The 15,239-nt window shown below is 38.5% G+C and overlaps 1 protein-coding gene across 2 annotated transcripts; it reads right to left on the bottom strand.

Annotated features, from left to right (window-relative positions):
- Positions 1-817: 817 nt before the first annotated feature.
- Positions 818-14,339, bottom strand: LOC147301530 (uncharacterized). Of its 2 annotated transcripts, XM_086284687.1 has the most exons (3): positions 14,265-14,339; positions 3,986-4,116; positions 818-2,459 (listed from the first exon to the last, which is right to left on the bottom strand). In XM_086284687.1, exons 2-3 carry the CDS (start codon positions 4,072-4,074, stop codon positions 1,868-1,870), a joined length of 681 nt encoding a protein of 226 aa, XP_086140813.1. In that variant the 5' UTR covers positions 4,075-4,116; positions 14,265-14,339; the 3' UTR covers positions 818-1,867. The 2 variants fall into 2 exon arrangements, 1 of the variants encoding a protein (XP_086140813.1); XR_015127363.1 differs by lacking the exons at positions 818-2,459; positions 14,265-14,339 and adding an exon at positions 2,472-3,901 and having other exon boundaries at positions 3,986-4,326.
- Positions 14,340-15,239: the final 900 nt, after the last annotated feature.

Below are 15,239 nucleotides of genomic sequence, written 5' to 3'. Positions count from 1 at the left end.
CACAAGCCAGCAAGTACCAACGACCGAATCTGGTGTGTGGTAATAACCGGTAAATGAACATTTTTTTAAAATTATTTGAATATATATGAGTGCCTGTGTATAAATACACAAAGAATACACATATGCTTTCAATTGTGTAATTTAAGTGATCTAGTAGCTCTGCTTTGGAAGTTCAGTTCATGCTAGAAATGTGTCTTGGAGTTTGTACGTGTTTTGTCTCTAGGGACCACCGCATATATTTATATATAAACATATATATATATAAAACCACGTTTTTTTACATTAGTAATTCCTTTTGTGCATAATTTTATAATATTGTTAATAATAAATTAATTAAAGCAACAAAACAACCTGAAGAGCCGGTTCGGAGCCGAAAGAGCCGGCTCTTTTTAGTGAGCCGAACCGAAAGAGCCGGATCTCTAAAAAGAGCCGGAAATCCCATCACTAGTGGCTTCCCTACTGTGTTGTTTTCTTTTTGCAGTTTTTTTCAGCAGATGATCAGATTTTCCATTTCTTTTCTCACTATCTGTTGTTTCCTCTATTTTTTCCCTCTCATCATGTTTACTCTCTTCCCAACTTCTCTTTCCTTCTTTCTCCTTTGCCATCCCATTGTCCGTTGTGATTGTAATAACTTAAAAAAAAAACTCTGATAAATCAATATGATTTCTGTTTGGTTATCTCCACACAGCAGATAAAAACTCTGTGTATAATAAATCCTAACATGGAACACAGATAATAATAATAATATATTTTATTTGAGGGCGCCTTTCAGAAACCCAAGGTCACCTTACAAAAAACACAATTAATAAAAGGAACAGTAGTCAAAAAATTATTATTAAAGCGAATAAGCCAGTTTAAACAGATGTGTTTTGAGCTGTGTCTTAAATACGGAGAGGGAGTCAATATTTCTTAGTGCAGGAGGAAGAGAGTTCCAGAGCCGGGGAGCAGAGCGACTGAAAGCTCTGTTCCCCATAGTAATAAGGTGTGAGGACAGAACAGTAAGATGAATAGCAGATGATGATCTGAGAGGGCGGGAAACAGTGGTGACATGGAGCAGGTCACACAAATATGAAGGAGCAGATTTATGGATACACTTGTATGTCAGAAGTAAGATTTTAAAATTTAGCCTGGCTTCTATGGGCAACCAGTGAAGCTGCTGAAGAACTGGGGTAATATGAGCACTTAACAGTGTATGGGTTATGATCTGAGCTGCAGAATTTTGAAGAAGTTGGAGTTTATGAAGGGACCTTTTAGGGAGACCAAATAGGAGGGAATTAGAATAGAATAGAATTCAACTTTATTGTCATTGCACATGCACAGGTACAGGGCAACGAAATGCAGTTTGCATCCATCCAGAAGTGCTTAGTGATATAGATATATTACAATATATATTAGCAATAATATAGATATGTAAGTATATTACAGAAATGGGTCTATTATGTTATAATGTACACGGTATGAAGTATGTTGTGAATATTCTATAACTATAAGTATGTACAGGCTGTAGTGAGTACAAGCTATGTACAGGATATGGACAGGATATAAATATGAAAAACTATACAGAATATGAAATAAATAACTTTACAGGAATCTGAGATATACAGCTATACAGAAATGGGAACTATGCAAGTTGTAAACAGTTGTAGGGTTAAAAATTATCGTATGTACAGAATGATTGTTTACACAGGGCTATACAGTAGTGCAGTTAAGGTAAGTGAGGGTGTGGATAATTTCTACAGAGGCTATATAAAGTGCTAGTGGTTGTGAGTGGTGGTTCACTCCATGTTATTATTGTGTGTTTGAGGGTACAGTTGTCCATTGTGTGTGTGTGTGTATGTTCAGTCCATGAGTTAACGTGGGTCAGATGTCAGGAGGCAGAGTTCAGGAGTCTGACAGCTGTGGGGAAGAAGCTGTTCCGGTACCTGGTGGTCTTAGTCCGGAGGCTCCTGTAGCGCCTCCCAGAGGGCAGGAGGGTGAAGAGTCCATGTGATGGGTGACTGGGGTCTCTGATGATTTTCCCAGCCCTTTTCAGACACCGCTTCCTGTAGATGTCTTTTATGGCAGGAAGTGGTGCTCCGGCGATGCGCTGGGCAGTTTTCACGACCCTCTGCAATGCCTTCCGGTCCGAGGCAGAGCAGTTCCCGTACCAGACTGTTATACAGTTGGTCAGGATGCTCTCGATGGTGCAGCGATAGAAGTTCACCAGGATGTCTGAGGACAGGTGGTTCTTCCTCAGAGTCCTCAAGAAGAAGAGGCGCTGGTGAGCCTTCTTGACCAGCTTGGAGCAGTTGGTCGTCCAGGTGAGATCCTCGGAGATGTGGACTCCCAGGAACTTGAAGCTGCTCACACGCTCCACAGCCGTCCCCTTAATGTGGATGGGTGGATGTGGGTCAGCATTCCTCCTGTAGTCCACGATGAGCTCCTTGGTCTTACAGTAATCAATATGGGATGTAATAAGACTATGGACAAGGATGGCAGCAGCATGGGGAGTAAGGAAGGGGCAAATGTATTTAGCAATTTAATTAATAGTTAATCTCACATTTATTTACATATTAGTAATTCTAAGATGCTTTTTTTATCTTCTTTCCCAGGATTCTTTTATATTTTTTGATATGTATAGCAATAGCAAAAAAAAAAATCCCCCAGGGGCATCTCAACCATTTTCTATTGTACAGAATTCTCCTTTGGAGGTGACCAAATAATAAGATTTTCATTCTATTAATTACTTTTTAGTATGTGTTGGAATACATTTTTTGAAGATAATTATAATATAATAATATATTAATGGGAAAACTCTCAGTATGTTGTTCTTGGAATAATAGTTTTTTTTTTTTATTTAACTGCAGAGTGTTTTCTTCACTGATGTTTGTTGAGACTGATCACTTCCTGTTTGGTAGTGTTGATTTTCACTTGTTTAGAAACCAAGGGTTTGTTTTCAAGAGACAGTTAAAATGGGATTGAGGGAATGACATGTTTGCACTGCACTTTATATCCAACAACATCAAGCAGTTCAATCAGCTCTCAAAGAGTTCATGTTACTAATAACTCACTTGTCTGCAGCAGACGGTTGCTGGACTTTAACCTTCCTGCCTTCTTGGGACCTTTTTGTGCCACTGCTATGTGTTAAATGGCTGCCATTTCCACTGTGTTCAGTGGAATATAACCAAACTTGCCACAGGATAGTTTTTACCTGTCAATGTTAATATTCCAGTGTGAATTCCTTAAATCAGCCTAAAATGGCTGAGCAGCAGAAATCCCCACACCCATCACCCTGGGGACCATTTTCTGCCCATTGACTTCCATTATAAACGCTATTTTTCAACCCCAAATTATCATCATATGATTTTATTTTTTCTTCTTTTCTTGGATGTCAATGAAGACTCAGGGCCTTGAAGTTTTAATTTTTAAATTGCAAAAAAAGTGCAAAAAAAATAATGGCAGGTCAAAATGTATGTTGGTGCCAATCTTTGGTCCATCTAAAGGCCTACTTATAATGACAATCACATATTACTTCAACTGGTTTTTTGTGGAAATATTTAGTTTCGTTTTTTGGTTTTTGGGGCTTATAACACAGGGCGCTCATGTAATAGCACTGGGATTTGAAGGGTTAAAACAACGAAAATATAATTAAAACTTTACATGAATATTTCAGGGAGAAGTAGTTTTACAAGGTTGGCTAATTTAAAGTGGAATAAAATATGGATATATGGTCTTTTTATGGCGTGGCTGAGAATGGTCCCTAGGGTGATGGGTGTGAGTTTTTTAAAGGATGGCAGGAGGGTTAAAATCAATGTAGCGATCATGTGACTCAGCACTCTTAAAGGACACACTGGAACCTGAATCTGAATTAGATTCAAATTCTGATTTAGGTTCAGTTTCAGGTTCAGGTCCAGGTTGGTTCCTGTGAATAATGATGGAGCAGTGATGTGAGTGCTGAGCTGTGACATGTTGAAATGTCATAGACAGTTAGAGATGGTCATCTCACCTCTGATCTTTGGTCTGGCTCTCATGTTCCCCACATGGAGTGGTTTTAGAGGGAGGGACTCCCTCCTCTCTGTCCTCACACTGATCCATGCTGCTCACACACACCAGCTCACACACACTTTCTACCTTCACCTGCAGAGGAAACACAAATCATTCATGTGCACATCAACTGAGATGTGCACATCAGAGTTCATGTCTGATTTGTTGGATTAACATCCACTCCATCTGAAACAGCTTTCATCAGTTCAGTACAAAAAGTGTCACAGAGCCGATTTCCTTCCATTACTGTAGTCCTACAAAGCAACAGATAAAACATGTCTTTAGAAATGACAGAGAGCAGTTTTTTTTTTCAATAACAATGCCCAGGACCAAGCTGACTGCTCACAGAGAGTGCATACTCTAACTGCTAGCAGCTCTGCTAGCTAAGCTAACTAAGTAACAGTTAATCTGACAGCAGTTACTGTGGACGCAGGACACATTTACTGTGTTTAGTCTGATTCCAGATGGTTCAGATTAACTCGTGTCAGTCAAACAGAAGTGTTGTAGATTTATTTTTCAGGAGCTTCTAGCAACAAACACAGAAGTGAATCATATGAAGATCATGAATTTACACTTACATCCTAATTTTACATTTGATTTTAAATGTACTCATTAAACTGTAAACCGAGAGGAATGCTATGTAGGAGACAGGAAGTGAAAAAGTCAGAGAAACAGATCAGAGACTAAATAAAACAAAATAGAAGAGAAGAGAAATTTCCCTTATTGTCCCTCATTGAGGGAAATTTGCAGGCTCCAGCAGCAAAGTGACAGGCAGGTGGAGCATGCAGATTCAAACAAAAGTAACAAACAAGAAATAAGAGACTGCACATGGTAAACTTACAACATCAGAAATAAAAGTAGAGTTGTACAGTTATTAAAAAGAGGGATACTCAGACTCAAAGAAATGTGCAGCTGAGTAAGATTTTTTTTTTTTTCAAAAAAGATGTGAATGACCCAGCAAACAAGCCACAGTGTACGCTTCACAAATACACACCATCCTGGCAACAAATCTATACCAACCAAACCCAAAATGGCCACGAGCAAATCAAATTTAAACGAATGAGCCCTGACTTGTCACAAACCGGGCCACACAGCCATGACATAATCCCAGGGATGCATGCAAATTGTATCCAAACAACTATCTTATTTCAAGAAAATAAGATAGTTGGCTTAGGCTGCTGCCCCCGCGACCCGGCCCCGGACAAAGCGGATGAAGATGGATGGATGGATGGAAAACAAAAAAAGAAACCTTACACAAACTATGGCTTATGGAGTCAGTACAATTAGTGGTGTAGAGGAGTGTATGGGTGAAAGAATGCAATGTTGTTTAATGCAAAACCAAACTAAACCAAAGGCCACCAAAATCCACATCCAAATCAAATGTTATCTCAGGGGAAAGCACCACACAGGAGTAGGGATGGGTACCGGTATCCGGTGCCATTATGGCACCGGTTCTGACATAAACGGTAGTAACCAGACCGAAACGCAGCACGCATTTCGGTGCTTTATTTCGGGGCTTTCGGGGCTTTATTTCGGTGCTTTTTTTTTTTTCCTGAGAAGTGATACACTTCAGATTCTAGCCAATCATTTTACGTTTCCAAGGATAGTAGGTGGGCCCAGGTACGTACGTTCTTTTAGAGCAGCGCTAAAAAGGCCCAAGGCGAAGCGGTCAAAAGTCTGGCTGTACTTCACAGGCAAGGCAATTTTAAATCATGCTTTTTATTTGTTTTTGTTTTATTTAAGTTTATTTATATAGCACAACTCAACAACAAGGTGATTCAGAGTGCTTTACAGAGACATTAAAAAACAAAAACAAATACAAAGCATGATTTAAAATTGATTAAAAAAAAAAAAAAAAAAAAACAGTAGGTAAAATCAGAATAAATCCACACTTGCTTAAAAGTGTGGATTTGGTGTTTTATTCAAATGCATCTGAGAACAGATGAGTCTTCAACCTGGATTTAAATAAACTGAGTGTTTCAGCTGATCTGAGGCTTTCTGGGAGTTTGTTCCAGATATAAGGAGCATAAAAGCTGAATGCAGCTTCTCCGTCCTTTTTTGGTCTTAGTGAGGATTCGAGCAGCAGAGTTCTGAATGAGCTGTAGTTGTCTGACTGATTTTTTAGGTAGACCTGTAAAGATGCTGTTACAGTAATCAAGCCTACTAAAGATGAATGCATGGACTAGTTTTTCCAGGTCCTGTTGAGACATCAGATCTTTTATTCTTGATATATTCTTGAGGTGAGAGTAAGCTGATTTTGTTATTGTCTTAATATGTTTTTCTAAGTTTAGGTCTGCTTCCATCACTACACCCAAATTTCTTGCCTGGTTTGTGGTTTTGAGGTATATAGATTGAAGTTCTCTAGTGACCTGTAATCGTTTTTCTTTGGCTCCAAAGACTATTACTTCAGTTTTGTTTTTGTTTAGCTGGAGAAAATTGTGGCACAACCAGTCATTAATTTCCTCAATGCATTTACCAAGACTCTGTACAGGGCCTCGGTCTCCTGGTGACATTGTGATATATATTTGTGTGTCATCTGCATGGCTATGATAGTTTATTTTGTTGTTCTTTATAATCTGTGCCAGTGAGAGCATGTAAATGTTAAAAAGAAGGGGTCCCAAGATGGAACCTTGGGGAACTCCACATGTGATACTTGTCTGCTCAGATGTGAAGTTACCTATTGATACAAAGTATTTCCTATTTTCTAAGTATGTTTTGAACCAGTTTAGTACAGCTCCTGAAAGACCTGCCTAGTTCTCCAGTCGTTTTAGTAATATGTTATGGTCAACTGTATCAAATGCTGCACTGAGATCCAGTAAAACTAAGACTGACATTTTTCCACTGTCTGTATTCAGACATATGTCATTCAACACTTTGGTCAGAGCGGTTTCAGTGCTGTGGTTCTGTCTAAAACCTGACTGGAAGGCATCATAGCAGTTATTCTGTTTTAAGAAGTAATTGAGCTGTTGAGAAACTGCTTTTTCAATGATCTTAAAAATGGGAGATTTGAGATCGGCCTGTAGTTGTTCATTTGTGTCTTGTCAAGATTGTCATTTTTCAGTATAGGTTTAATTACAGCAGTTTTTAGTGGTTCTGGAAACACACCTGACATTAAAGAAAAGTTGACGATCTGTAGCATGTCTGACTCCATAGTCTTTGAGACCATTTTGAAAAAACTTGCTGGCAGGACATCAAAACACCAAGAGGAGGAGTTCAGTTGACCTAAGATGTCCTCCAGGTCTTTGCTGTTAATAGGGTGAAACTGTTTGATGGTGTTGTTAAGGTTCATAAATTGAGGTGGAGAGTACAAACAACCATGGTCCAGAAGAGCTTGGTCAAACAATTGATTTTAATGAAATACACGCGTGGGGGGACCAGTGCAGTACTCAGACAGCGCTGATCTCCGACTAATCAAAGCATAAGCAGATATTTTATACTGTTACGGCCCTAGCAGGGCCTCTCTCCTCCTGAAGGTGCCTGTGTGGGCGTGTCACACTACCTCTTCTGCCTGAGGTGCCACCTTTCCCTTTTACACAGCTGACTGACGTCAATAATTAAGGAGATTTAAGCCCAGGGAAAGGTGAGCTCTGGGCCAGAGTGCCAGTAGTGTAGTTACAGCTTGTGAGCGGAGTGGTTGTTGTGTTTGCAACTAGTGAGCTGTGTGTGTTTTTGGTGATTTTCAGCTAGTGAGCTGCTCTTTCTTTTTGACTTACGTTTTACTTTATTGACCAACGCCTGAGTTTTGTTTGTTTTCTTAAATGGTGATAGCGGCTTGTCCGTCTCTTTTAGTTAGTATAAATTGAAACTTTAATAAAACTCTTTAATTTAACCCTTTTGCCTCCTTGACTCCTTTTTCTGACCCGGTCACTTTTGTTACTCCCCCCTCCCTGCCTAGACCCCTCAGGGGAACGTAACAATACGATCAGGGCTTGAATTTAATGACGCCCCTTCAACGTCACAGATACATTTCATACATAGGTTCCCAGACCACAATGACTTTTAACTAGGGCTGCCACAAACGATTATTTTGATAGTCGACTAGTCACCGATTATTTATGCGATTAGTCGACTAATCAGATCATCATCCACTGGACATAAAACTACAGCTTATTGCACCAGCAGCATCTGCTCTTATATGACTATCATTAGCTTACAGCTTTAAGCTTTTAAGGTGCTAACTAAAAATAAAGACAAGATGATAGTTTATTCAATTTTAATGAAATTTGCAGATTGTTTCGGTAAAGTTTAATAAACTCCTTGCTATCTAAAATATAACAGGACACCGGAGTATATTCTCCAGCATCTCACACTTCTGATAATCAGCTGTCTGCTTGACGTTTATTCAGCTGTGTAAAAACTATAACTTTAATCTCAGCCAAACCGATTTACTCAGGAACAAATAAAATACAAAAAAAAAAAAAAAAAAAGCCAAACAATAACATTTTTAATTTATCTAAGTGACTCATATATATTTAACCTGAGTCGCGAAAGACGGCGGTGGGTTTGAAAACAATTTGCCGGGAGTCCGGTGTTCTCACGGCGCTAGTGACCTAGCCCCCGGCTAGCTATCGAGCTAGTGGGTAACAGACGTCTCCGAAAACGTCGGAGCGCTTTTGAAAAGATGTGGTGTCCTGATAAACTGAGCCGATATTTGAGGTTTACACAGCTACATTCTCACCTGAAAATATGTTAAACGTTTATTTTGTGACCCAGAAAGAATAATAAGAGTAATATTAAAACTAACTAGTTACCGCCATTGTTGGAAACTAAGCTGGGCCGCGCTATGAATTCTGGGACACAGCTGCTTCTTCTTCTTCGGGGTTTAACGGCAGCTGGCATCCTTGTACATGCTGTGCTGCCATCTTCTGTTTCAGTCCGTTATTACACTCTTAAATCCTGCTATTATTCCTGCGTCTTTTGCGATCTTACAAAGCTTCAAACGACACGTCGACTATTAAATCAGTCGTCGACGATTTTGATAGTCGACGTAATCGTGACTAGTCGACAAATCGTGGCAGCCCTACTTTTAACACAGTTTAAAAGAACATTATCTCTATCTTCATGGCAGATGTTTCCTGTCAACCTTTTGACTGCCGCTTCTTCTGCAGTGAGATAGCACTTCTTCACGCCCGCAGTTAAAAGCAAACATGATATGTCACGACCTCACTTGGTACTCTGTGTCACCTCTCACCTACTAACGCTCGCAGTCAGAGGCCACTCTCAAATGTGTCAGCAGTTTACTAAACCTATATATGTAGTATATTGAATAAATGTTTTAATCAAGAACCTCTACTAAAAGCTTGATAAAAGAATATAAAAGATAATAATGAACAACCTGGTTATTCAATTAGCATCATCCAAACAGCTCCTCAGAATAACCTGCTCTTAGAATCTGCTTTTGGTTTCACTTCTGCAAAAGGCACACTCTGCAAACCTGCAATTTCCTGTCAGCCTGCAACTTAGTCTTTCTGAAAGACACACTGTTTAAACATCTGAATGCACTATCAATGCTGTAGATTATATTATTAATGCAATGGTAATGATGATGATTATTAACAATAGCAGCAAAATAATTTCCCTGATCTCCACAGTGTTTAAACAGTTTTTCGGTGGACACAGTACATATCCTGAATCTGCTGTTGATGTACCAATTGTTTGTCTAATCTTTTGGATTTTTTCTGTGAAGAATTTGGCAAAGTCATTGCAGGCCATGGTCGAATGAATTTCAGCTGCCACTGACACAGGAGGGTTTGTTAGCCTGTCAACTGTAGAAAATAAGACCCGAGCATTATGACTGTTTTTGGTGATGATGTCAGAGAAGTAGGACCTCCTTGCACTCCTCATTTGTAAATTATAATTGTGAAGTTTCTCTTTATAGATGTCATAATGAACCTGGAGGTTTGTTTTTCTCCATCTGCGCTCAGCTTTCCTACACTCTCTTTTTTCATTTTTCACCAGTGTGGAGTTTTTCCATGGAGACTTTTTCCTTCCAGAGATAACCTTCACCTTAATGGGAGCAATAGTGTCCATTACATTTAACATTTTAGCATTGAAGCTATTGACGAGCTCATTGACTGACCCTCTGGACAGGTCAGGTGTTAATGGGAAGACCTGGTTAAAGATCAAGAGTGTAGGTCAAGAGTGTGTCCTTTATTATGTGTGGCCTCTGTTACATGCTGAGTCAGCCTAAAGTTGCCCAGAGTGTTACTCTTTGCCCTTTGCCCTGAGGGTTGACCACATGGATGTTAAAATCCCCAACAATAATTACACAGTCAGAATAAACACAGATCACAGACAGCAGTTCACTGAGCTCATTAAAAAAGTCTGTGCAGTATTTGGGAGGCCTGTAAACATTAAGAAACACAACTTTGGATGGGGCCTTCAGCTGTAAAGCCACATATTCAAAAGACTGAAAACTTCCAGGAGATAGCTGCTTACATTGAAATGAGTCATTAAATAAGACAGCAACCCCTCCTCCTCTCCTGCTCACCCTGGCCTCACTGATAAAACTGTAGTTAGGAGGGGTCGTCTCAATGAGAACAGCTCCACTGTTACTTTGGTCCAACCAAATTTCAGTTAAAACATAAAATCAAGGCTGTGCTCAGTGATTAACCCTTTAAGACCTACCATAGAACCAAGTCCGCCAGAGCTTATATTATATTTTTACATGCTGTGGAGCCATTTTTGGGAGCATTTCAAGTTGCTATACATCAATACAACCATTATAGCCCAAACTTTAATAATATGTCTGCATTAGGTGCATAGTAATTACATAAATTGCAAAAAAGTGCAATAAACTACAAAAAAATTGAAAATCGTTTTTGTTTTTTTAACATATATTTCTAGTTAGAGAAATTTAAGAGGCTTATCCCTCAAAACTGTAAATACAAAAAAGTTGCACAAACTAGTTTCCCATCACAGGAAATTTATTTTAAGTGTCTTCATAGTTTTATTTTTGAAATACACCAATTTTTATATACTGCAGGAAAAACGAAAATAAATATTATAGTGCAAATTTGCAAAATAACAGCATATGCATCACAATAAACTATTTCCAGCAGTGCAATATGAGTCCTAATCATCCCAGAAACGACACAGAAAGTCATGAAGTCAAACATAACTTTTAAAAACACAAGTATAAGCTCATGAGGCCACGATGGTAAAAAAACCCCTACATTTCCGCAAAATGACGTCACTTCCGGTTTCGGGCAGGTCATGCGGTCATGTGATAGTTCACGCTGATGGACGTAGGAAGTGTTACAAACAGCTGATTGGATCGGCGAAGCGTGTTTCTGGAATATCATGTTTTTGTTGCTGCAAGTGATTTTTATGCAGTTTTTGCAAAGCTATATGTGGAAGGAAACTGTGACCTAGGACAAGCTGATGGCATAAGATGTAAGTACAACTCCTCCAGTTTCATATGCAAAAAAAATGATTGCGCTAGCTTACGTGGTTGCAGAGCTACCGGGATTTAAAAATAGTTACGCAAAACAGAGCGTGCCCGCTCCGATCGGCTGTAAAGGGTTAAATCATTAATTAAAAATGTTTTCCCAGCTAAAGATCTAACTTTTAATAAAGCCAACTTAAGTGTTTTAGAGGTATTATTTGTCCCCTCGTGCTCCTTTGGGAGCAGTCTGTGGCACACAAGATATGTTTACTATATTTAAAGATCTTTTAGAGTGCACCTCTCTGTGTTTTGACCAGGCCACATGTCTCCTTCTGTCACCTAAAAGTACAGAAATTTTAAAACCTTCTAGTAAACAGGGTCCCACAGCAAAAGATGCAAACTCAGCAGCCTGCAACAAGTGCTTTAAGGTGATACTGTGCAAAGGAGGTAACACCTCGAATCTGATGAAACACCTGGCGACGCATAGCGTTTTTTTTTAAAGCCGAGAAATGCATCGTACCTACTACGGGTGTGGTGCCTGTTAACGGACCCGGAGTTAGCAACATTCCCCAAGAACCCGAAGAGTAGAGTTCTGGCCCCTAGCCCTGCCAGTGTAGCAGAAATGATGACGGATGATGATGGCAGCAGCCGCCGTTCTTCTCTGCGTGAGTAGCTTAATGTTGTTTGTGTGTAATTTACTTTGAGTAGGCTAACCACATTATCACATTAATGCATGTAAGGTCAACTAGCAACGTTTTGGACAAAGTTTGTGTTTTTTTCATTGTTTAAGAATTGCTTACAGCCAAGAGTGATACCATATATGCCCTATAGCTGCAGAAAAGACTAATATTGTTATCTTTTTACAAAAAAACAGCTAAACATGAGAGGTTTTTGGACAAAGTTTGTGTTCTCCATTCTTTAAGCACCGGTTCGAGCACCGTTTAAGCACCGGCACCGTTTCAAAAGTACCGGTTTGGCACCGGTATCGGATAAAACCTAAACGATAACCATCCCTACCCAGGAGCTGAGCTCTGAAAGCTTTCATACAGTAAAACTGTTCATATGTTACTAATTGGGAATGGGAACTCCACCCCTCCAATGCCTGCAGATGAGACATGCAAACAGGCCAAAAGGAAGGCAAGGTGGAGTAGATCATCACAGAGACGAACACCGAGTCGCGTTTGTGTCCAGCTTCACTGTGTTCATGTTCCATGTGAGTGTTACTGTGAAGCAGTTTGATGGGGCGTTGATGAACAAACACAGCATTTGCTCTCTCACACAGTCTGGAGGACGCAGATTTTCAGATTTGATTGTGACAGTTTGTGTTGCCAGATATAAAGTGGATTTAAACTCGTCTCATTTCACAATGTTTTTCTAGAGCAGATTCGGCTTTTATTAAAATAAAATGACTTTTTTGTAAGTCAGCAAAGTGTTATCTATCATTAAAAGTATTAAAAGTGTTTATTGTTTCATTGTAATAAGCAACATGAATGTGGTTCTAATAAAAAATAATAACAATCTCTTTTTAACTATTTTTTTAAACTACAAACTCTGGAGAACAATTGTCTATTCAGAGATTTAACCGTTTCTTCTCAACGCAGCACATGGAAATAATTTTCAACTCTTCAATTTAACTGACTTAAATTAACTGAGTTTTTCTAAAGTTCAGGTTTGAGAGTGCAGAAATCATTTAGAGATTTTTAATGCAGCAAATTCAGTTCAAATATTTTTAGACAGGAAAGAAGTCTTTAATGCTTCAGCTGTTTAGCAAAAATATATTTATTTTATAGTTTTACAGTAAAAATGAGCTCAGTACAGGCTCTCAGCTTTAATATTCGGTTTTGCGGAAATAATATTAAATCATAACAGCACTGTTACATACAGTGAAAAGCACCAGAATTTTTTCAAATATATTTTTGTCCATACTGTCAACGTTATCTCTCAGCAGATCCAGATCATTCAGCACAACTTGTTCCAAAAATCTCTGAGCCAATCATACATTAAAACAGAGCCTTCAACAATATTTTAACATGTGCAGTTCAGATTAGACACAGAGGATCTGTTCTGTAATAAGTAAACATAAGAGCACGAGAGATTTATAAAAATAAAATTTCTAAATGACTTGTCAGAATTTTTTTTTTGTCCTTAAGTCATCAGTTATGACTTCCATCAGCACTATATCATTTTAACTAAGAATATTTATAAATACTATGGTCAACAAGAAAAAAAATGCAAAAGGGTATTGTGAGTTCGATTGAAAAATAAAACTGATTACTGATGTGTAATTATCTTTGAATGGTTCGAGTGATTAAGGAACAACTAATTGAGCCCATCTGAGTGACATTTGAAATGTAAAACCGGTTCCACCATCAACAGTCTGTTGAAGCAGAGCCAACAGTTTGTGATGCACTGATCTTAGGCAGAGTCAGACATGTTTAATCTATATTTGAATTGCAAGTATGCGAAAAAAAAATAATCCTAATTTTCCACTTTCTCTATCTGAGCTCAAGACACATAGCTGCAAGTGTTAGCCAGGAAAACATAACAGACCAACTCTAATGAAGAGACGACGGGTTTGGGGAAAAAAATGATTGTGGAAATGCAAAAAATGTAAAATGTTGTAAATGACTTGTTGGGATATAATCTGGCCTCAAATATATGTGAAACATGAGCCAAAAAGAATATTCCTATTGCATTTACCAAGTAAACATAAAAAAAACACAATAGAAACATTCGAAATCACTTTTTGGCACAACACTAGAAGTAAAAACACACACAGAAATGAAACATGAGCTGAACAAACAGTAAAGTTCCTAAAGACAAACTGTTGAAGGAGGAAATAAAGCAAACTTACAGTTTCTTCAAACACACACACGAACAACAACAAGCTCCACTCCAGACCTGGACACTAAACATGGACAGACAGGTGAGCTGCTTTCTGGGAGGAGGCGGGACTCCACCTGATGGTTTCGAAATGTGATCCTGTCTTGACTTGTGTTATTCTAGCTCTAAACGTTCTTTGGGTGTGTTTCTTGCTCCACCCATAAGAATGCATTGAGAAGATTATTACCACAAGAGCAGAGATATCTTACATAATATCTTAACAATTTAAAGCTGGTCGGCGCTGGCACGCTCCGTTTTGCGTAACTATTTTTAAATCCCGGTAGAACTGCAACCACGTAAGCTAGCGCAATAATTTTTTTTGCATATGAAGCCAGAGGAGTTGTACTTACATCTTATGCCATCAGCTTGTCCCAGGTCATGGTTTCCTTCCACATATAGCTTTGCAAAAACTGCATAAAAACCACTTGCAGCAACAAAAACATAATATTCCAGAAACACGCTTTTCCGATCCGATCAGCTGTTCGTAACACTTCCTACAGTGGAATAGATGTCAGCGCAAACCATCGCATGTCCACCATTACCTCCCCTTTCTGTATTGTTTCTGAGATGCTTAGAACTCATATTGCACTGCTGGAAATAGTTTATTTTGATGCATATGCTGTTTTTTGCAAATTTGCATTATAATATTTATTTTGTTTTCTCCTGCAGTATATAAAAATTGGTGTATTTCAAAAATAAAACTATGAAGACACTCAAAGTAAATTTCCTGTGGTGGGAAACTATTTTGTTCAACTTTTTTGTATTTACAGTTTTGAGGGATAAGCCTCTTAAATTTCTCTAACTAGAAATATATGTTAAAAAAAACAAAATTGATTTTCAATTTTTTTGTAGTTTGTTGCACTTTTTTGCAATTTATGTAATTACTATGTACTTAATGCAGACATATTATTAAAATGTGGGCTATAATGGTTGTATTGATGTATAG

The sequence above is a fragment of the Aulonocara sp. 'chitande type north' Nkhata Bay genome, linkage group LG23 (genome assembly GCF_057382095.1).
Source record: "Aulonocara sp. 'chitande type north' Nkhata Bay isolate Kocher_YH1m ecotype deep benthic linkage group LG23, A_spYH_male_GT1.1, whole genome shotgun sequence".
Classification (NCBI taxonomy): Eukaryota; Metazoa; Chordata; class Actinopteri; order Cichliformes; family Cichlidae; genus Aulonocara; species Aulonocara sp. 'chitande type north' Nkhata Bay.
The sequence above is the reverse complement of the archived record's forward strand: the minus strand, read 5'-3'. Positions and strand labels throughout refer to the sequence as shown.